Genomic DNA, 23,138 nt, shown 5'->3' with positions numbered 1-23,138 from the left:
TTTACGACAATGCTTAAAACAGCTATCAGAAACATGCCTCTAGGTGGCAACATCATGCTCCATCCATGCAAACCCTTTCAATCCCTCCAGATTAGCTATCTCCATCAAAGTTACAGATGGAGCAATCAGATTTCTGTATGGAGCTGAATGTGCAAGGAATACGTCAAATGCTGCCAACATGCATGATCTTCAAATCAGTTCTCCAGAAGCAGGCAAATGATAGGAAGAATAACCATTAATGGCACCAGTTTTAAGGCTTTTGACAAATCTTCATGTCCTGGCAGTGTGCACTCTAGGATTGCCACTAATAATGAAGTATCAATGCAACTATCCTGAAGCAAGAAGTGCTTTCAGCTGACTCCATGATCTTCACTGGGTGTGCATTAAGATGAAGACTAAAATCAAGCTTCCACCAAAGCCTGAGGATCATCATGAGAATTCAATGGCAGGACAAAATCACAAACAATAAATCTCTCCAACATGCTGTGTTGAACAGCATAGAGTCTACCCTCTGGAAAATTCAACTTGAATGGACAGGCCATATTCCTAGCATGGATGACTGCTCAATGAAGATGACACAAGGTGAAGTTGATCAACCAGTATTGTGGTGACCCCATTTAACATGGGAAAAGCTGAAAAAGGAACCAATCTTCTTTTGAGGAACATCTAACCAATGATGCAGTATACAAAGTGCCTAGAGGAAGTTCAGAGGTGACACAGATGCGGAAATTCCCTAAACACTTCCAGTTCTATGAATATCCATCCTAATCCTGCTTTAGACTCTTCATGGCTCACAAATAGAAGGCAGAGGGTGGTGGTGGAGGATTGTTTTTCAGACTGGAGGCCTGTGACCAGTGGAGTGCCACAAGGATTGGTGCTGGGTCCATTAATGTTCATAACTTATATACGTGATTTGAATGTGAACATAAGAGGTAGAGTTAGTAAGTTTGCAGATGACATCAAAATTGGAGGTGTAATGCATGGTGAAAATGGTTACCTTAGATTACAATAGGATCTAGAGCAGATGGGCCAATGGGCTGAGGAGTGGCAGATGGAGTTTAATTTAGATAAATGCGAGGTGCTGCACTTTAGGAAAGCAAATCTTAGCAGGACTTATACACTTAATGTTAAGGTTCTAGGGAATGTTGCTGAACAAAGAGACCTTGGAGTGAAGGTTCATAGCTCCTTGAATTTGGAGTCGCAGGTAGATAGGATAGTGAAGAAGGCATTTGGTATTCTTTCCTTTATTGATCAGAGTATTGAGTGCAGGAGTTGGGAGGTCATGTTGCAGCTGTACAGGACATTGGTTAGGCCACTGTTGGAATATCATGTGCAATTCTGGTCTCCTTCCTATCGGAAAGATGTTGTGAAACTTGAAAGGGTTCAGAAAAGATTTACAAGGATGTTGCCAGGGTTAGAGGTTTTGAGCTATTGGGGGGTGTTGAATAGGCTAGGGCTGTTTGTCCTGAAGCTTTAGAGGCTGAGGGGTGACCTTACAGAGATTTTTAAAATCATGAGGGGCATGGATAGAGTAAATATACAAGGTCTTTTCCCTGTGGTGGAGGAGTCCAGAATTAGAAGGCATAGGTTTTAGGGTGAGAGGGGAAAAACATAAAAGAGACACAAGAATGTGGTGTAATAGGCTGTCAGAGGAAGTGGTGGTGGCTGGTACAATTGCAACATTTAAGAGGCATTTGGATGGGTATATGAATAGGAGGGGTTTGGAGGGATATGGGCTGGGTCCTGGCAGGTGGAACTAGATTGGGTTGGGATATCTGGTCAGCATGGGCAAGTTGGACCGAAGGGTCTGTTTCCATGCTGTACTTCTCTATGCCTCTATGACTGTATGTTAAGTACAGTCATGTTTGGATTCATAGAAGATGATGAAATATTTTATACTTTGGATATATTTGAACAACCTGGAGTCTGCCAAGAGTCAACTACAGAAGCTGCAACATGCTCCAATGCATGTTGATGTTGCACTTAAATCTAAGCAATTATACAGTCAACACTAACTGATAATATGTGTCATGATGGTAATCTGTAGACTGTGTACTTTCCAAAGTACAGTCACATATGCAGTTGCACTATGTCACTCAATCACCTTGACGTGGCCCTTTATAAGTTGTCATAAGCAGCTACCTGAATTAGTGCACTGCAGTAACTGCTTTGGGAGACAAATATTTTGCTAAAATGCTGTAAGACACCATCTAACATTCTTTATTAGTTTGTGAATTTTAAGTATTCTGTTTAAAGACAAGTTAATTAAAATAGAAACAAGATTAGAAATTGCTGGAAAAATGCAGCAGGTCTGACAACATCTATGGAGAGAAAGCAGAGTTAACATTTCAAGTTCAGTGACACTTCTTCAGACCATTCTTCAATTGGAATAGAGTTTTCTCTTGTGCAGCTAAAGAGTGTGAAGCAAACCTGGGATGAGCAACCAACTCTGAATTGGTTATTCTCAATTCTATTGAGATTTTTCATTTATTCCAGTTTTTTTTATTTTGTAAATTGCTGGTGGATAAATTAACCCAGATTTCATTTGAAATGACTGCTGCATTTGTTCTAAAAGCTGTTCCTTGGCTCAAGGATACTCTGTCCTTGATGTTTTTCGGAGGGGTAATAAACAGACCGGGCTGCGATCAGACTGGTTTGGTACAGAGACGGAAAGGATTTTGAGAGGCCTTTTGTTCATATGCAAACAGATGAGACTTCAGGCCAAAGTGGTCATGTTTTAGAAGTGATCTGTAGAATGAAAAGGGAGTGGTCAGCTCTCTAGCTGAGCAGTTTAGTTCAGTCCAGAACTAGTTGGGAGTTTTAACAGTTAGCAATGTGGAAACTCTCTCTTCAGCCCTTCTAACTTCAACCTGTAAGCATCTAACCCTTTTTTGTTTGCTTATTGTGACTGTTGTGTACATTCGAAACAGTGTATTTAAGTCTAGTTTGGATAGACGGAGTTCTGTAGCGGTTCTTTATTCTGTTCTTCGTGTTTCATTGTGTAATTTTGTGAATAAATTTTTGTCTGTTTAACCTGGTCATCAACCTTGCTATCTTACTCTGGGTTATTTTCAATGTACACTTACCAAAATAAATTGCAAAGTTATGGTCTGGGCTGCCTGCTTAAGAATGTTTTGAGTGGTCTGGTCTAGTCCATAACAGTATTGATGTTTAATAATTTAAGTAATATTTAGCGTAGTTATATTTATTTGAGCTTTTTAAGCTTTCAGTTCTAAAATGTATACCATGCCTTTGATAATGCAAGACTAGAGCAGCCAAGAAGGAGTATAACGGGATCTCGATGTGCCAATGGGCTGAGGAGTGGCAGATGGAGTTTACTTTAGATAAATGTGAGGGTCCTGCATTTTGGAAAGACAAATCAGACTTATACACTTAATGGTAAGGTCCTGGAGTGTGTTGCTGAACAAACTGACCTTGGAATGCAGGTTCATAGTCCCTTTAAAGTGGAGCCACAGGATAGTGAAAAAGGCATTTGGTATACTTGCCTTTATTGGTCAGTGCTTTGAGTATAGGAATTGGGAGGTCATGTTGCGATTGTACAGGATATTGGTTAGGCCACTTTTCGAATACTGCATCAATTCTGGTTTCCTTGCTAATGGAAGGATGATGTTAAACTTGAAAGGATTAAAAAAGATTTACAAAGATGTTGCCAGGGTTGGAGGGTTTGAGCTATAGGGAGAGGCTGAATAGGTTGGGGCTGTTTTCCCTGGAGCGTCGGAGGCTGAGGGGTGACCTTATAGAGGTTTATAAAATCATGAAGGGCATGGATAGGGTAAATAGATGAGGTCTTTTCCCTAGGATGAGGGAGTTCAAACCTAGAGGGCATCAGTTTAAGGTACGAGGGGAAAAATTTAAAAGGGACCTAAGGGGCAACTGCTTCATGCAGAGGGTATTGCATGTATGGAATGAGCTGCCAGATGAAGTAGTAGAAGCTAGTGTAGTTTCATCATTTAAAAGGCATGTGAGTGGTATATGATTAGGAAGGGTTCAGAGGGATATGGATCAAGTGCTGGCAAATGGGACTAGATTAATTTAGGATATCTGGTTGGCATGGATGAGTTGGACATAGGGTTTGTTTCTGTGCTGTTTATCTCTATGACTCTCTGACTCTAAAAGGCTCTTCAGTTCCATGAGGAACTACCAAGCTAATATCAGTTGCACCTTGAATACTGCTTAAATGTATGCACTCCTTTTAATGGCATTGTCATTGGAAGTGTATGTGCCAGGACTTAACATCTCCCTGAATAAACTGGCACTAGCCTCAGCTTAATACAAATTTAAAGGTAGGGTCCTTGTGATATTTCCAACTCTCATTCATAGAAGCAACTCCCAGTGTTGCTAGAGAGGTTGTCTGAGTGGCATAATTGTTGAATTAAAAGATTGTCAGCAACTTCAAAGATTCAGGCCTCAGTTGTTTTTTAATTAGAGGGAAGAAGACATCTCTACTCTGGTGAGAAACATAATCTCATAATCTGAAGGGGCTTCATTTTTAATAGGTTGCAATATGCATACGACAAGGAAACAAATGTGTAGCATGGAGCAAGGTGGATGAAGTGCCATTTCCGTCCTTTGTGGTACCATGATGGTTGGCTATGTAGCATTTCTGGTGAATGAAGAATAGTTCCCTTTGCAGCAGCCATGACTGTGATACTGATAGGTGCCAACCACAAGTAGAATGCAGATACAGAAAATATCATGCAACAGATAGAATTATTACAATTTGGATTTCAAAGTATCTGCAGCAATTTGTCCTCTGTGCACCCCACTGCACTTTCACGCTCAAGTGAGGCTTGTGCATGTAGGTTGATGAATAGACTGGCGAAGCTATTCTGGGGGAGGCAATGGCCTAGTGGTATTATCACTGGACTGTTAATCCAGAGACCCAGATCATATCCTGGGGACCCCAGTATGAATCCTGCCATGGCAGATGGTGGAATTTTAATTCAATAAAAAAATCTTGAATTAAGAATTTAATGATGACCATGAATCCATTGTCAATTGTCAGAAAGACCCATCTGGTTCTCTAATGTACTTTAGGAAAGGAAACTGCCATCTTTACTTGGTCTGGCCTACATCTGACTTCAGACCTACAGCAATGTGATTGACTCTTAACAATTAGGGATGGGCAATAAAAGCTTACCCATCCAGCGATGCCCTCATCCTGTGGATAAATAAAAACAAAAGTAAGAGGGTGCATGAGCTGATTAAAAATTAGCTACAGGACTAACAATGAAACATCAGTGTGCCACAAACTTCTTCAAGGCAAGAAATGGCATATCTCCATCATTTTCATTTTATTTTAAAGGAAAGGACAATTCAACTTTGTAAATTAACATTTCCAAACCATTTTCATACAAAGTTCTTCAAGTAACATGAATTACCATCTTATATTGCGTACAATATTAACAGTCACAAAATGTGAAATACAGACTGACACAATGTTCAAATCCCATACTGACTGTAATGTTTTGCACCAGCACAATACTGCCCCTTGGTGGTTGTATTTTGTTTTAAGACAAAGCTATCTTAAATAATTCCTTAGTAGGAGCATTAATATGCTGGCTGCTAGCAGAGATTCTGCTGAGTTTGTGTTGGTCTGACACTTCCAACATGTTGTGAGACCCATGCATCAAAGTTAGCTAAAGTGCTGTGATCTGTTTGCTGTACATACTACTTTGGGGAGAGTGGGGTATCACGATTTATCCCAAAGTTTTGAGAGTCACGAATAAGTATCTCTGCTTACTGCTGATCCAGCTGCTTTTAATTACTTTCTAAATAACTTACTGAGATTTTCCTTTTGATTGCCAGGCCCGTTTATGTGTGAGATATAGCTCTCGCCTAAAGTTTGAGTGAAATTAAAATGTGGTTGCAAATGTTCTTGGAAAGTGCATGAATTCCATGTTCAAAAGACAAAATTTTGGTATTCTACGAACATTCTACTTGAATGCAAATATGATTTGTGATGTACTAATTATTGATTTTCATTATAATAGCTATGTCAATCGACATTTTATCATGTTTGAAATTTCTAACCATGTCTAAAGGTCCATGGTATCTGTTCAAAATGTTATTTTAAAGAAAAACATTATTTTTGAACAAAACTTAATTCTAAAAAGAGTGAATTTACAGGATGGTAGGACCAAGGTGTGGATTAATATTTTGATCAAGGGTAAGAGTTTCTGCCAGGTAGGGTCAGTTTTCTCAATGTAATTTTCTAAGATATCACTGCTAAAAGATTGCAGAATTGTAACTACAATACGTTCAGTAGAAATTGAGTTTCAATGGTCTTTTAGACTAGCTTAAAAATAATTGCTGTAAAGGATGACCCAACCACATAACTGACCGAGCCTTCAGACAAATTAATGATGATTACTAGTTTACCCAGTCCTTCAATAAGGCTTCAAAACTAAGCTACAAAAACAAAAATTACTGCAAAGCCTCAGCAGGTTTGCCAGCATCTGAGGAAGGGTCACTGGGTGTGAAATGGTAATTCTGATTTCTCTCGATAGATGCTGCCAGACCTGCTGAGCTTTTCCAGAAATTTCTGTTTTTGTTTCCCAGTTACAGTGCCCACAGTTCTTCCGTTTTCAAAACTAAGCTATTCTTTATAATGTGAGAATAGTAACGGCTACATTTTAAATTTTTTTTTGTTGATTTTTAATATAACAATATTAGTAAATGAGGTTCCATGCAACTTTTCGAAGTCATCTTCATTTATTGAAATTTGGGATATCATGTGGGTGGACTGACAATAAATAAAGACTCTAGCTCCTAGGTCAGGAGCACAGAATCAGGACAATTCCCAGTCCTGCAAAACTGAGCTGAGGGGAAAAAAAAGTACTCAGAAGGTGAGATTTTCATTTTGGGGGGGTGATAATGGGAGTTGTGGCAAACGATCCTGTAAAGGTTTTAGGGGCTGCTGGGTGGAGAGATGGACTGGCTGAAACACTTGCCTCATTGCACAAGTACTTTGTCAAAGCAATGTAAAAAAAAGAAGAGACATTCCGCCCCTCCTCCCCACACATTCTCCATGCCCCAACTCATGCAAACTCCCTGCAAGTAACCCGCTCACCATCATCCAATGTCCCTCATACCACCAATGCCAATGTATCCTCCTATTACCACCCCATTGCTCCTCACACTCCATGACAATATATGCCCTTCCTACTCTTTCTAGTCATGCAAACTCAGTAGCAACTCATGTCAATCCATTTACCCATACAATTACCCACACCAACACACACGGTACCCACCATGGGAACACCTCAGGATGTGAGCATAGATTAAATGAAGTTCTAAATATGTATTATGATTCTCTATTGAAAAAAAACTAAGTAATTTATAGGAAGACATTTAACTTGCTTTAATCTCTTACAGAACAAGCATCTGACCTCATAGTTCCAATTCAAAGAGTTTAGAATGATGTGGAACTGTCAATCAAACTGCCATCTGACACTGAAATAATAAAAGATTGTGAAATCAGTCATGCCATACTAATCTTGCGATGAAGGCCCTCTGGCTCATGTCAACAGAATGAACTGCAAGCATTTATATTTTCTAAAGATGCAGACAGTTTTTTTCAAAGATCTAAAGGGTAGGGGTTTTAAATTGTAGGTCAGCTCAATAGCTACAGGACTGCTATTTTGATTGTTCTCTTGACAGCTAGCTTGACAGTTCCACTAAGCTTGACAGTTCCAATCAGTTTCTGCATGTTCCACATTTTTATCTACTTTCACTATCTCGAAAGGCACTTGGCCTCTTTCAAAGGGCACCTGGACTGCCAAAGGTGTCCCACACCAAATCTAAAATTGCACCTTAACCTCCAGAAAAGATCTCTCCAAAGTACACCAGCAGTTTTAGACCTTCCCTGACCAGATATAAAGGGCACAAGTCATGATTTGGGCATCCCACCTGTGAAAAATCTGATCTATATGATGTAGTTGTGAGTTGCCATGTGCAGTTGCTTTCATGAATGACAAATGTATAAATTAGAATCCACCTCTACTTCCCCTTTTCCCGACATTCTGCAGAAATGGTAGGTGCTCTGTTCAGGGGCATAACCTAGGATTTGAGTCTTTGTCACAATTTTTGTAATAATGAAGAGGCTATCCAGAATTATAGAATCCTTACAGTTTGGAAACACAGCATTTGACCCATCAAGTCCACATCAATCCTCTAAAAAGCATCCTATCAGACCCACCCCTCCACCCCACCCCACCCCACCCCAACCCTGTAAGCCAGCATTTCCTATGGTTAATCACTGGATGCTATGGACCATTTCCCATGGCCAATCCACCTAAGCTGCACACCTTTGGACTATGGGAGGAAACTGGAGCACCTAGAGGAAGCCCATGCAGACATGGGGAGAATGTGAAAACTCATAACAGATAGTCCCCTGAGGGAGGAATGGAACCCAGGTATCTTAAGCTGTGAGGCAGCAGTGCTAACCACTGAGCCACTATGCCACCCAACTACATGAAGATTCATGCCTTCATCTTTCTCTAGACTCATTTTCATTCACTAATGGGATGTGAGCATCGCTGGCTGGCTGGCATTTATTGCCCGTCCATAGTTGCCCTTGAGAAGGTGGTAGTAAGCTGTTTTCTTGATCTACAGTGGTTCACGTGCTGTGGGTTGACCCAAACTGCTCATAGAAAGGGCATTCCGAGGTTTTCACCCAGTGAAAGTGATGGAACAGCAATATGTTTCCAAGTCAGGATAGTGAGTGGTTTGGAAGGGAACTTGCAGATGGTGGTGTTCCCATGAAGCTGCTGCCCTTGTCCTTCTCGCTGGAAATGATTGTTGGTTTGGAGGTGTTACCTAAGTATCTTAGGTAAATTTCTGCAGTGTGACTTGTGGACAGTATACACAGCTGCTACTGACTATTGGTGGTGGAGAGAGTGGATGCTTGTAGATATGGTGCCAATCAAGCATGGTGGTTTATCCTGGATGCTGTTGAACGTCTTGAGTGTCGTTGGAACTGCAGTCTTCCAGACAAGTGGAGAGTATTCCATCACACTCCTGACTTGTAGATGGTGGACAGGCTTTGGGAAGTCAGGAGGTGAGTTGCTTGCTGCAATATTCCTAGCCTCTGAATTGCTCTTGCAGCCACTTTGTTTATGTGACCAGTTTTCAGTTGAGTTTCTGGTCAATGGTAACCCACAGGATATTATTAGTGGGTTTCAAATATGGTTTGTCAAAGATGGTCATTGCTTGGCATTTGTGTGTTATGAACATTATTTGCCACCTGTCAGCCCAAGCCTGGATATTGTCCAGATCCTGTTGCATTCGAACATGGACTGCTTCAGTATCTGAGGAGTCACAAATGGTGCTGAACATTGTGCAATCATAGATGAATGTCTCCACTTCTGTCCTTATGATGGAGGGAAGATCTTTGATGCAGGGAACCACTGGAAGAGCCAGGATGGATCACTTGCTCAGCACTTCTCGCTAAAGATCGATGTGAATGTTTCAACCTTATCTTTTGCGCTGAAGTGTGGGTCTTTTCCATCATTGGGGATGGGGATATTTGTGGAGCCTCCTCCTTCACAAGATTGTTTAACCGTCTACCATTATTAACAACTGGAGTGACAGGACTGCAGAGCTTAGATCTGATCCATTGGTTGTGGGATCACCTAGCTCAGTCAATCATTTGATGCAAATACTGTTTGACATGCAAGTAGTCCTCTTCTGGTAGCTTCACCAGGTTTGCTCCTCATTTTTAGGTATGCCTGGTGCTTCTCCTGGCATGCCCGCCGGGGAAAGGACATAACCAGAGATGGTGATGGTGGTGTTTGGGATTTTGTCTAAAAGCTATGATTTTGTGAGTATGACTGTGTCAGGCTGTTGCTAGACTAATCTGTGAGACAGCTCTCCCAATTTTGGAACTAGTCCCCAGATGTTAGTAAGGACAACTTTGCAAGATGACAGGGTTGTTTCTGTTGTTATCTTTTCTGGTGCCTACGTCAATGCTAGGTGGTCCGTCTGGTTTCATTTCTTTGTTCAGACTTTAGCGATTGATAAAAGTGATTATTAAGACAAACTGAGTACGATTCTACCTCTCCTCATGCTCTTTTGACCATTGTTTTTGCTCATGAACTCCAAGTTCTATTCCTTTGACCCATACCAACTAAACTGCTGACCTCTCTTCCTTCCAGACTTCCTTTCTTGCCTGCATACTAGATGACATCGGTTTTGAAGGGATCATTTCCAATCACCACAACAGGCAATCCCTGAACTCCCCTGGTAGATCCACTGTCCCACGTCTAGCACTTTTATCCTCTTCAAAGCCTTTCAATGTGCTTTTTCCCAAATCTGGTTTTATCTCCCCCACAGCTCCACATTTGAATCTACCTAATCATGTTTTAGATCTTGCCCAAGCAAGATAACAGCTGCAAATGAATTCACAACTGATGTTCTTTATGAATATACCCATAGTGTATTGTTCTTCCTCATCATCTCTGTAGCCTTTGATACACCAACTATAGTATCTTCCTCCAAGACATCTTTTCTCATGTCCAACTTCAACATATTTCATTTTTATTGATCCAATTGTGGCTTGAACATTTCCCAGAATGGCACCTCTTGCCAGCTTTACATTGTTACCTCCAAAGTCCTCCAATGATTGATCCTTCATTGTTCCTCTAACTGTCTGCCAAACTTTGGTGGTGCCGTCAATCAACAATGAATCCGCTTCAGAATGATATCAAGCTCCACTATGTACTATGTATCTCAACAACTACACTGTGTTGCCTGACAATCTCTCCTGCATCCAGTCCTGTAAAAACTGCAATTTCTGCCAGTTAATGATGGAGAGAATCATTGTTTGGTTGCTTCTACATTTTGTGCACTTACAACCAATTTCATCTTCCTCTCTTCAGCCATTGTCTTGATCCAATGTTTGTCATGGAGTCTTTTTGAATCCAGCACTGAGTTTATGGCTACATAACTTCTATATCACAACAATCTACATCCAACTCTCCAACATCATCTACCTCTTCACATATAAATTAGATTAGATTAGATTACTTACAGTGTGGAAACAGGCCCTTCGGCCCAACAAGTCCACACCGACCCGCCGAAGCGCATCCCACCCATACCCCTTACCTAACACTACGGGCAATTTAGCATGGCCAATTCACCTGACCTGCACATCTTTGGACTGTGGGAGGAAACCGGAGCACCCGGAGGAAACCCACGCAGACACGGGGAGAACGTGCAAACTCCACACAGTCAGTCGCCTGAGGCGGGAATTGAACCCAGGTCCCTGGCGCTGTGAGGCAGCAGTGCTAACCACTGTGCCACCGTGCCGCCCCAAAAATGTTCACCTTTTGTTGGAATCATTATTTAAGCCATTGTTGCCTTCAGACTTGATTATTGCAACAAATTCCTTGCAGCCTCCAAATCTCTGCTGCCTCTATCCCACTCTCCCTGCATTGAGTCCCATTCATCAATTGCACTTTTCTTCTACCCACACTACTAGTCCAACCCCTGACACTTCCAATCAAAAATTGCCATCCTTGATTTTGCCTATCTTTGTAACCTCACTCAACATTGCAAACCCCTTCTGACTCTATTCCTTTGATTCCACCCTCCATAACTTTTACCCAATTTGCAGTCACTGCGGCCTCATATTTTGGAATTCTGGGCCTAAACCCATTCTCTCTCTTCAGACTCGCTTAAACACAACTGTCATTCTTAATATCTTCTCCTTCGGTTTAATTTTTACTTTTGCCTGATGAAGAACCTTGAGAAGTGTTTTTACATTGTTTATTTTCAAGTTGTAATTACTTTTGGACTTTTAAATAAAAATGTTTCAGGATATTTAATCCTTTGGATAGGGATATCATCCCAATTACATGTTTCAGGAAAATATTAAGCTGGGTACAATAAAAGACAAGCAGCTTTGTTGCATCTGGGTGAATAAACTAAATTGTAATGAAATGAACATAATACATGATTGCTTTGTGCCTTTTACAAGATATTCTTTCATGTCCTCTGATTATAAAGGAGAAATATGGTTTGAAATACACATTTCTTCTTTAGCTATGGCCTATTAAAAATGTTGCAGTGTTTTGCTTTTTCTCTGAATGATTTCCCTTCACTTTATTCTTATTTCTGCTCTTTCTGTTTCTTCTTATCTCTCTTTCTCTCTTTCATCCATATATTTAACACAGCAGTCCAAGAAGCCGAACATGAGGATGTAAAGGTTGTAGCAGATGTGCAAGCTCCAAAGCCTACTAAAAAATCAAAGTCCTCAGCTGCAGGTTCACAAGCTGCCAGCCTCAAGAAGGAGAAAAAGGCGAAACCGAAAGGTCAGCTCATTACACAGAAATGCATGGAGACCAACTGTCTCTCTGTTAAAAAGCATGCCTACATTTAGTGCAGAAATATACCGTAGTGAATTTCCCTTAATGTTACCTTACATTTACAATTGGAGAAGGTGGTACCTTTAAAGCATGTACTTAGAATTGCTGCACAATCATCAAAATCTCAGATTCACAGTGAGAATGATGGCTCACTTCCAGTCTGTGTAAGATAGGCAGGGATAGGAGCAAATAAATATTGCTGTTATTAATACCATTTTACTCAGTGGGTTAAACATTTAGAATATTTTGTAAGATACGAGAAACAAAGATAATGAACTGCATTCAATATGATGGGACCAAAGTTTGCAATGGCATAGTTGAAGTTCTAGAAGAGCAAACTTCATTGAGCAAATTTGTTGTTTCTCAAGTTCATCACAAAATTACAGTGTTTGGTTCCAGATGTGGGGGCAGTGGTATGGTGTCTGTTTTTTGTCGTGATTAGGTCACTTGCTGGGTTATGCCTCATCCCTATATCAGATGTTTCTCTTTTACCATTCAACCAGTGGCATTATAGAGATCTCTGCATTCAGCAGAAAAAGATAGGGTAACTTGAACAATTGAAACAATAATAGAAGATAGCTCTTGTGTAATTGTTTATGGTCCCTATCAGGCAGCCTAATCAAAATCAAACCCTGAGCATATCATATATATTGAAGTAATGATTGATTTTGAGAAAAAGCCAAGATGGTTAGGTTTTCATATGTTGTATAAGTCAAGCCCTGATGTTTGGCCCAAAAATCCTCCATTTTCAAAGTCTTGTACTTATCTATGGAGCAGGATTGATTGAAACAGTCTAATTAGTTTTTTTCACAATTGCTGTTTTCTGATTGAGACACTGGAAATGCCAGTAGTTACTGTAGTTGGGACTGCAAATTCAGCACCGTGGCCAGCAACAAAGTAGTTTTGAGCTGCTCGAATATGTTACTTATGTAAAAGTGAACTTGTAACTTTTCACCTAAAGATTTGGCCTCGAGATCTCAGTTTTACCTGAGTGTATACGATAATTGCTGATGTTCCTAAGTTTCCAAGGCACACAGATCTTATAACGGGTATCATATGAAGCTTAAAAACATTCAAATTAAATGGATAAATTGGCTGCTTGTGGGATTGTGTCAGAAACAGTGAGGTCATTTTCTGTCTGCTTACTAACCAAAATTAACCATTAATCCCTGCAAATTGGCCTTGAGACATAATCCTGCCAGCTCATTTAGGATGTCTGTTTGGTACCTTGCTGCTTTAGCAGCGAGTTGTAAATCATGTCAGAACTTCAAAATCACTGGCTGCATTGGTCATTCATTCAAAAGACAAGATTTGCCTCATACAGTTCTGCAGGAAATTTGCTTTCTTGCACAAAGAACAGATGTAACTTTTGTTCTGCTTTTCAGTTTCCTCTGACTTCATCCTAAAAACTAGGTTGATCTTCCGTGTCGTGTACAATTGTAATTGATGAAAAAAATTTTAAATGATGATGCTTCCAATTAGCGGATGATTCAATGCTTACAGATTCCTTGAAAGCACTGACATCAACTCCAATTTTAACTTAACTGGTATAGAAGTAGAGAGCTTATGTTGCAGCTGTTCAGCACATCGGCTAGGCCACTTTGAAACACTGCATTCATTTCTGGTCTCCTTGGATTAGGAAAGATGTTCTGAACATTGAAAGGGTTCAGAAAAGATTTACAAGGATTTTGTCAGATTTGGAGGGTTTGAGCTATACGGAGAGGCTGAACAGGTTGGGGCTATTTTCCCTGCAGCATCAGAGAGTGAGGGGTGATCTTATAGAGGTTCATAAAATTATGAGGAGCATCGATAGGGTGAATAGCCAAGGTCTTTCCCCCAGGGTAGGGAAGTCCAAAACCAGAGGGCATAGGTTCAAGGTGAGAGGGGAAAGATTTAAAAGGGACTGAAAAGGCAAATTTTCATGCAGAGAGTAATGCATGTATGGAATGAGCTGCCAGAGGAGGTGGTGGAGGCTGGTACACTGACAATATTTAAAAGGCATCTAGGTGGGCATATGAGTAGGAAGAGTTTAGAGGAATATGGGCCAAATGCTGGCAAATGAGACTAGATTAATTTAGGATATCTGATCACCATGGACGAGTTGGATTTCAGGGTCTGTTTCTGTGCTGTATATCTCTATGACTCTAGAGATTTGGGTTGGGTGGCTGTTTTGAGGGTAGAACTGTGAAGTCTATTATCATATTGGCAGCTGGGTCAAGCATTCCTGCCAATTGTATTAGTTTAAAATTGGAGCTTCTGCTTAAGTGCAATTTATCATTTGTCACCTTGCTCTCTTTGACAGCCTTTCTGACAATTTAATGGCCTGGAGTTTGATTAAAATGTGGGCCTGTTTCATTATCATCCCAATAATCCATTCTGGTTTGAGAAACAAGTTCTACTGAAGGAATACAGAGCAGCAAATGCTCCAGTGGTCCGTGGAGTGTTAATTGACAGTTTAATTCCTTTTCAATACTGAATAGGATCATCATTTTTGCCAAAATAATTTTCTCCCAAAAATAAATTGGATATATCGTTTTAAACATTAACAAATTGGAACATTCATCAAACATTTAAAGTGATTAATTCTTTGCAAATATATGACCTTGGAGAGATTTTCTCCTCAATAAAAAAAAATGTTTTGTAAAGGTTTTAGAAGTTAACACTTGATTGATGGTTGTGAACAAATTTTAGTTGTATGTGAACCATTTTGCAATAAAATAAAAAAGTGAGGTACTTATAGAGTCTTACTGCACGTATCCAAAGTGTTATGTTGTTGCATGTCTGTATTGTAAGAAATGTACTCCAGAAGTATTGTAAATGGCCATTACTTGAAACTCACACAGTATAATAGCATTTTCCTGCTGAAAACTCTAAGTTCCACTAACAGTTTTCTGACATCGGGAAAAGAAATACCCATCTGATATGGAAAGTCTTCTGCTAATTTTAGGCTGGAGCTGATCTTTTTTAGCTTCTTTCTCAAGGCTACAAATGTGAAATAATAAAAGAAGGCCTGTATTTATCTGAACACAGTAGTGCCTGAATTCATTGTGACAAAAATCAAAGTTGATCTATGAGAGAGCTCACACTAACCATTCAATTATTTTTATTGATCCTCCCTTCCTGTGATCTTGCAATAGAAGTAAAAACTACCCTGGAGAAAATTTGAGGTTATCCAACGAATTTAGCATGTGAGCTCACAAATGGCAAGAAAAAGACATATTAACATGTCAGGGAAGATAGGCAAGGATAGACACAGTATTGAGTCTTTTTTGAAGAAAGTAAATAAATCAATAGTCTCTAAACCAAAAAAATTATAATATTTATAAAACCCCGAACTGGCATTTTTATTTTTCAAGTGGTAAAAACCCGAAAAATTAGGCAAGGTTAAATGAGTTGGAAACCTGACTGTTTAATGATGATAAAATAAGATTCTAATCTTGCTTAAGGTTGCCTGTGCTGAAAAGGTTGGGGGTGGGCAAGGGGAGGATGTAATGAATTGAACAGAGACTGTCAGTTCACTGTCCATTCCATATCAACCTTTTCCCCTCCATTATAGACACAGGTAGTCAGAGTCACTGAGGTGAAATTTGGCACTAATTGATACATTCTGACAAGCCAAAGGTTGGCTCACATAAGAAATTGGGAAAAGTCACCCTGATGCAGCAAAGGGTGCTTTTCTCAAGTTGCCGTTGAGACATTCAGGGCAGAGTTGAGCAGATTGAATGTTACCTAGAAATGTTGCAGGATTTCTTTGAACTGTGACACATTAGATCTTTGAGATATTAATTGATTTTGACAGATAATATTTCCTGGTTCTATGCTTAGTAAATACAACAGTTCTTGAAAAATATCTTGCCAGATACATAGACATGGACCTCATTTGCCTGATATTTCCTCAATTAACCACTTTCAAGGGGCACTTTACAACTGAAGTTTACTTATTGAAACCGAATTATTTGAATGAACTAAGATTCAGATTTAGAAAGACAAGTCTTCAAAGCAATTTTAATCAGTTGAATACTGTTAAAGCAAGTTTGGTTCATATAAAACAGAATTTTCATACAGTCCAGAGCAATCAAATTGATATTACTGACCTGTCAAAAATAACTAATAGGATGCCAGTTAACAAAAACATTGAATGGAAACAAAGCAAGAATTGCTGGAAAAACTCATTAGATCTGGTAGCATCTGTGCAGAGAAATCACAGGAAGGTTCTGAGGAACGGTCACTCAACTGGAAATGTTAACTTTGATTTCTTCCCACAGATGTTACAAGGCCTGCTGAGCTTTTCCAGCAATCTGTATTTCTGTTTCTGATTTACAGCATCCGCAGTTTGTTCAGTTTTTATTTAGCATTGAACGAATTGTAGACATAAAATTGTAAGTGATAGAATCAGCATAAACATGAGTGATTAAATACTCTCAGGAACACTTTAGGGAAGATTTGCTCCAGTTACTCTAGAAAAAATTAGATATACATTCAAAAACAACATACTTTTCAAATGGTTATGGATGAAATTAGACCAAAGCTTTTCCTCCTATAGGAGTCACGTATTCTGGAATCATGTAATTCCTGGAACTTTCCCTTTTAGTTTTGCCTCATTTTTTGTGTAGGGTGGGGTGGGGGACTGGTGGGGGTGAAGCAAAGGTTGGATTCGATTTCCTCTTCATGGATGTTTTTTGTGTAGTAACTGCCACCATCAAGAGATTACATAAAGAAGGAGGATTTATAATGGTTTACAAAACGATTATATGGTTGACAATATGTTGACAAAAACAGGCTTAATCAGCTGTGTAGTCTTTTCTTGCTGGAATGCTTCCTTAGCACTAAGTACCAATTTAATACCATTTACACAGTAGGTATTGGCATATCAGTTCTATTATATGTGGGCCTTGTTATATACAACATTTTTTCATCTCGCCCTTTAAAAATTATTGAATTTACAATATAGCTATTCTAAACTGCTGTCTTTAGTTGAATGTATTGATAGAAACAAAGAATTGTGTCCAGTCCTTCTGATCAAGAAAAGAAATGTCTGTCCAGTTTTCACTTTAATTAATTTGCTGTTAAGAAGTTGGTTTAAATTTAGAGTTTCTTGGTCCCATATGAGAGGGAATTAATTTCATTTTTGCTCCACAGGGCCAACCTGATAAATGATAATATTTTAATTAATTTTGCACTCTGCTTTATAACACTCTGTTTTGATAATTCTTCATTTGCATCATATCATAAACATATAAAATCGAATGACCCAAGAATCGATAGATTCTTGTTGACTCGAGGAATTAAGGGCTACAGGGAGAACGCTGGTAAGTGGAGTTGAAATGCCCATCAGCCATGATTGAATGGTGGAGTGGACTCAATGGGCCGAATGGCCTTACTTCCACTCCTATGTCTTATGGTCTTATGAATTAAAAGGCACAGGCATAAGATGTCAGTTCAAGCTGTTGATGACACAATTGAGGTGATGATATTGACAGATATGGATATTTCTTAAGAAATAGTACTTGAGCAGTTGTTGAGACTTAAAGTAGATAAATCCCTTAGACCTGATTATCTACATCCCAGCCTATTGAAAGAAATGGCTGGAAAGATAGTAGCTGGTCCTCTTTCAAACTCCTATAGGTTCTGGAAGGGTTTCTGCAGACTGGAAGATGGCAACACAAACAGGAGAGAGAGAAAACAGAGAAGTGCAGTCCTGGTAGGAGACATGAGGTTGTAACTAACAGAATGCAAGTGGCTGTGGCATATTTAGATTTTCAAAAAACATTGGATGAGGTCCTACACAAAAAGTTCATAACCAAAATAAGGCACATGAAATTGATGGAATAAATTGATATGGATTAAGAGCTGGTTATCAAACAGAAAGCAGAAAAATGGAAAAATTGGTTGACAAATTCTGCATGGTTGGGGTACCACAAGGATAACTGCACCGGCCCCATTATTCATAATCTACATTAAACATTTGGATATGGGGATTAAATGTAATATTTCCAAGTTTGCAAATGATGCAACAACTGGTGGAACTGTGAATTGTGACAATACTGCAAACATGCTTCAAGGAGACTTGGAGAGATTTAGTGAGTTGGCCCAAATATGGCAGATAGAATACAATATGGAGAAAGGTCAGCTTGTCCACTTCGGCAGCAAAACCTGAATTTCTTAATGGGTGAACATCTGACATGTCAAACCCCTTCAGAATTTTATCTGTTTCAATAAGATCTCATTGCTCTTAACTCCAGTGGGTATTTGTAATTGTGAACTCCAATGGGAATAAGCCCAATCTGCTGAATCTTTCCTCAGAAGACAACTCCCTCACTGTCAGGAATAAATCAGTAATTTTGTTTAATCACATTCAAACATCATTAAGATAGCACACTGGTTGGAGCAATTGACTTACCTTGTCTTCTAAGCCAAACACTTAGGTGCACATTATGTGCACCTGTTGGAATATCCCTGGGCTGTGGCTAAGTCTGCTTGACCGTTATATCTAATTAAGGCTCTTCAACTTCTTATATACTTTAACACTCCTATAAACATCGTGGGTTCTCAAATGCAGCTCCATAGGGGGTGTGTCTAAGACTTCTTACTTCTCATACTCACTTGAAACTGGAGTCTACTCTTTCTGATGTCAGAATCATGTATTCATTTACATTATCATGAGATATATGAATATGATTATATACCACAGGTTGAACTATCAGCAACAGCATCAAATATACTTTATATATACACACCCACAAATGCGCGTGCATGCACATACACTCATGCAAAATTTATTCCGCCTGTTCTTCATATTCATAGCACACAACTATACTCATGTTCACACTAGGGAGACATTCATTCACTTTTTAAGAATCACTATTTATTACAAATGTAGGTTAACAATTATGAACTGTTGGCATATAACTCTACTCGTTAAAACTCAAACCTCTGCTTATAAACTCCAGCTTGTGCACAGCAAATAAAATGCCTGTAATGAACAGATAGAAAGACTGGGAATGCAGTCCATTGGTCCCTAGTCATAAGATTTGCCAAGAACCAGTCTTGTGCTGGTTAGAACGCTGCTCCTCAATCTTCTACATAGAACATAGAACATAGAAGGATACAGCGCAGTACAGGCCCTTCGGCCCTCGATGTTGCGCCGACCGAATCCTACCTAACCTATACTAGCCCAATAACTTCCAAATGCCTATCCAATGCCCGCTTAAATGACCATAAAGAAGGAGAGTTCACCACTGATACGGGCAGGGCATTCCATGAACTCACAACCCGCTGTGTGAAGAATCTACCCCTAACATCTGTCCTATACCTACCACCCCTTAATTTAAAGCTATGTCCCCTAGTAACACCTGACTCCATTAGCGGTAAAAGGTTCTTAGTATCTACCCTATCTAAACCCCTAATCATCTTATACACTTCTATCAGATCTCCCCTAAACCTTCTCTTCTCCAATGAGAACAGCCCCAAGTGCCTCAGCCTTTCCTCATAAGATTTTCCTACCATACCAGACAACATCCTGGTAAACCTCCTCTGCACTCGTTCTAAAGCTTCCACATCCTTCCTATAGTATGGCGACCAGAACTGCACACAATACTCCAGATGAGGCCTCACCAGAGTCTTATACAACTGCAACATGACCTCAGGACTCCAGAACTCAATTCCTCTGCCAATAAAGCCCAGTACACCATATGCCTTCCTCACAGCACTATTTACCTGGGTGGCAACTTTCAGAGATCTGTGTACATAGACACCAAGATCCCTCTGCTCATCCATTCTCTCATGGTTTGCAGAGGCACAAGATGATTGATTGTAAAAGACTCTGACTTGTTAATTAAAAGTCACAGCTTACAGAAGTTGCTGAAGGAAAACTAAACTATCTTCATGCTTTAAATTTTTTTTATTGCAGAGAACAGACAGATGCTGGGCATGTGGGGATTTGATGGGGGCTGGTCAGCAACCTTGGAACCAGACACATTGTTGTTGGCAGGCTGAAGGCCTTTGTTATCAAAGATTGATCACTAGTCCAAAGACCAATTGTTGTTTGTTGAATCTCTGCATACAGCCTTGGTTCCAGCTTGTCTGCAAAATACACTTAAACAACTGCTTGAACAATATTTGTGTTGATGCAGCTCTTACGATTCATATCAAGTTACTTGCTTTTGAAACATGCAGCAATCCCCAAACAATCTTTGGTTTTAAAAGTTCTTTTTCCATTTCAGTCCACAGTAAGAACTACGGAAAATAAAAAGGTATGGTCTTTAGAGGCTGCAAATACTGTGTCAGAGTTAAAAAATCAGGTCCCTTTCAGCCTTAAACAGAATAGTTTCAGTGTTCAATGACAGCAATTCATACCTGTTGAACTTTACGTTTGAAAGCTAAGTTCCTTCTCTTTCGCTGCTACATTTGCATCTGGGATTCCTTGGAGAAAAATCATGGGATCTCCCTCAATTCTCTTGATGCCTTTAGAGAGAAGTCGGTACTGTAAGGGATGGGAAACAAAAAACAGAAATTGCTGGAAAAACTCAGCATGTTTGGCACCATCATTAGGAAGAAAGTGGAGTTAACATATTGTGTCTGGTGACTCTCTGCGAGAATCCAGGTCAGAAGAAGTAATCAGACTCAAAATATTAACTCTGCTTTCTCTCCATGGATGCTGCCAGACCTGTTCAGTTTTCCCAGCAGTTTCTATTTTTGTTTCAGATCTCCAGCGTTCCCATTTGTTTTATTTTCCTGTGGGGGATCATGTGCCTTATTTCTCCTCCAACCCCATTTTGATTTAGTTGCCTCCCACTCTCCTACCTTTCTCTCACTTTTATTGTCATTGCACTGCCCTTATGGGCTTTGCATATAAGTTGGTCATAAATTAGAGGAGAAAGCGAGGTCTGCAGACGCTGGAGATCAGAGCTGAAAATGTGTTGCTGGAAAAGCGCAGCAGGTCAGGCAGCATCCAAGGAACAGGACCTTCTGCGCTTTTCCAGCAACACTTTTTCAGCTCTAATCTCCAGCATCTGCAGGCCTCACTTTCTCCTCGAAGATTTTAACCTAGTGCGAATCCTCTTGCAAGGCTGCCTTCCTTGAAGAAGCTCTCTTCCTCCTTTCCTATTCCTTGGATGCTGCCTGACCTGCTGCGCTTTTCCAGCAACACATTTTCAGGTCATAAATTAGAGACAATGATGACTTTGCGGTGGAGCGGAAGAAAGAAAAAATTACGTTGAATGTTGGTGTGGAAAAAAGCCACCCGGTGGTGCATAGAAACATCTCTGGATGTAAGAAGTGAAATAAAAAGGACTGAATTCTTTCCCTCCATCTCTTCCCAGCCTCCCCTACCTTTGCTTTTACACTGGGAAATTGATTTTTTAATGAGTAACACAGGTAATGTTGGGGTGTTAAAATAAAAAGTCGAGAGGTGTGTAACACCATCCCTGAATTGTATAAAAAGAGCTGTGTTCTTTGCATTTTCTCTCGTGGGCAGCATTTTCTGGGTTGGAGGATCTGAGCTACAGGGAGAGGTTGAATAGGATGGGGCTGTTTTCCCTGGAGTGTTGGAGACTGAGGGGTGACCTTATAGAGGTTTACAAACTTATGAGGGGCATGGATAGGATAAATAGACAAAGTTTTTTTCCCTGGGGTCGGGGAGTCCAGAACTAGAGGGCATAGGTTTAGGGTGAGAGGGGAACGATATAAAAGAGACCTAAGGGGCAACTTTTTCATGCAGAGGGTGGTACGTGTATGGAATGAGCTGCCAGAGGATGTGGTGGAGGCTGGTACAATTGCAACATTTAAGAGGCATTTGGATGGGTATATGAATAGGAAGCGTTTGGAGAGATATAGGCCATTGTAAATGGGTAAGGATGTTACATGTTAGTTGTGAGACCATAGCCTAGTAAGGTTCAAAGCTGTAGCTGCAGAACCAGGTTCCTTTTAAAAGAGTTGAAGGTTTCTGGCAGGTAGGACCAGATTCGGTTGGGCTATCTGGTCGGCATGGACAGGTTGAACCGAGGGGTCTGTTTTCATGCTGTGCATCTCTATGACTCTATCTATGACTCTATTTGTTAAGATATTTCTAACCAATATGTTCAGAGATTTTATTCCTGAGTAGGCACACTGCAACTGTGCCGCAAGTCCCTTCAAACCATATTTGTCAATGGTCAAACCATGGTCAACCCACATTGTTAATCGTTAATTGTTTAATATTGGCAATTTACAAGTGATTAATGTAAAATAGCTGGATTTTTTTCAGGATGTGTGACACTGGTGCTGGCTGGGATACATTATTTCCCCTTTCGATTTAATTCTTACCCAACTCCTTTACTTCCCCTATTTATTTTTTTCTTGGTATTTAGTTGTTATTGTGTACCTGCTGTGTGTGATTTTTTTTTAAATTAGCACATTGGTTTATTGAAAGAAAGTTGAGTTCTTCTCCAATGAGGATTGTGTTCTGCACAAGCAATGGGTTCAGATGAAAGAGGTGGCAACTAATATTTGTATTAAACCAGAGATCAATAATAAATCTTTACTAAATCTCTGAGACCTTTTGCTGGCTTTTTTAACATATGGATGTCAGTGCATGAAACACAGCAAGTGATTAAGAAGGCTAATGGAAGATTATCTTTTATTACAAAAAGAATTGATTGTAAATGGGTAAGGATGTTACATGTTAGTTGTGAGACCATAGCCTAGCAAGGTTCAAAGCTGTAGCTGCAGAACCAGGTTCCTTTTAAAAGAGTTGAAGGTTTCTGCCTTACC

The 23,138-nt window shown here is 39.8% G+C and overlaps 1 protein-coding gene across 1 annotated transcript in view; it reads left to right on the top strand.

Moving 5' to 3' along the window:
• tub (TUB bipartite transcription factor) overlaps window positions 1–23,138 on the top strand; it is a 230,063-nt gene that overhangs the window by 158,064 nt on the left and 48,861 nt on the right. The window contains exons 4-5 of the mRNA XM_060838510.1: window positions 2,828–2,872; window positions 12,240–12,335. Of these exons, the coding sequence (XP_060694493.1) occupies window positions 2,828–2,872; window positions 12,240–12,335 (141 nt within the window). The remainder of the gene's footprint in view (window positions 1–2,827; window positions 2,873–12,239; window positions 12,336–23,138) is intronic.

Source organism: Hemiscyllium ocellatum, chromosome 18, assembly GCF_020745735.1.
Source record: "Hemiscyllium ocellatum isolate sHemOce1 chromosome 18, sHemOce1.pat.X.cur, whole genome shotgun sequence".
Taxonomy (NCBI): domain Eukaryota; kingdom Metazoa; phylum Chordata; class Chondrichthyes; order Orectolobiformes; family Hemiscylliidae; genus Hemiscyllium; species Hemiscyllium ocellatum.
Note: the sequence above shows the minus strand (reverse complement) of the source record. Positions and strands in the feature narration are given on the sequence as shown.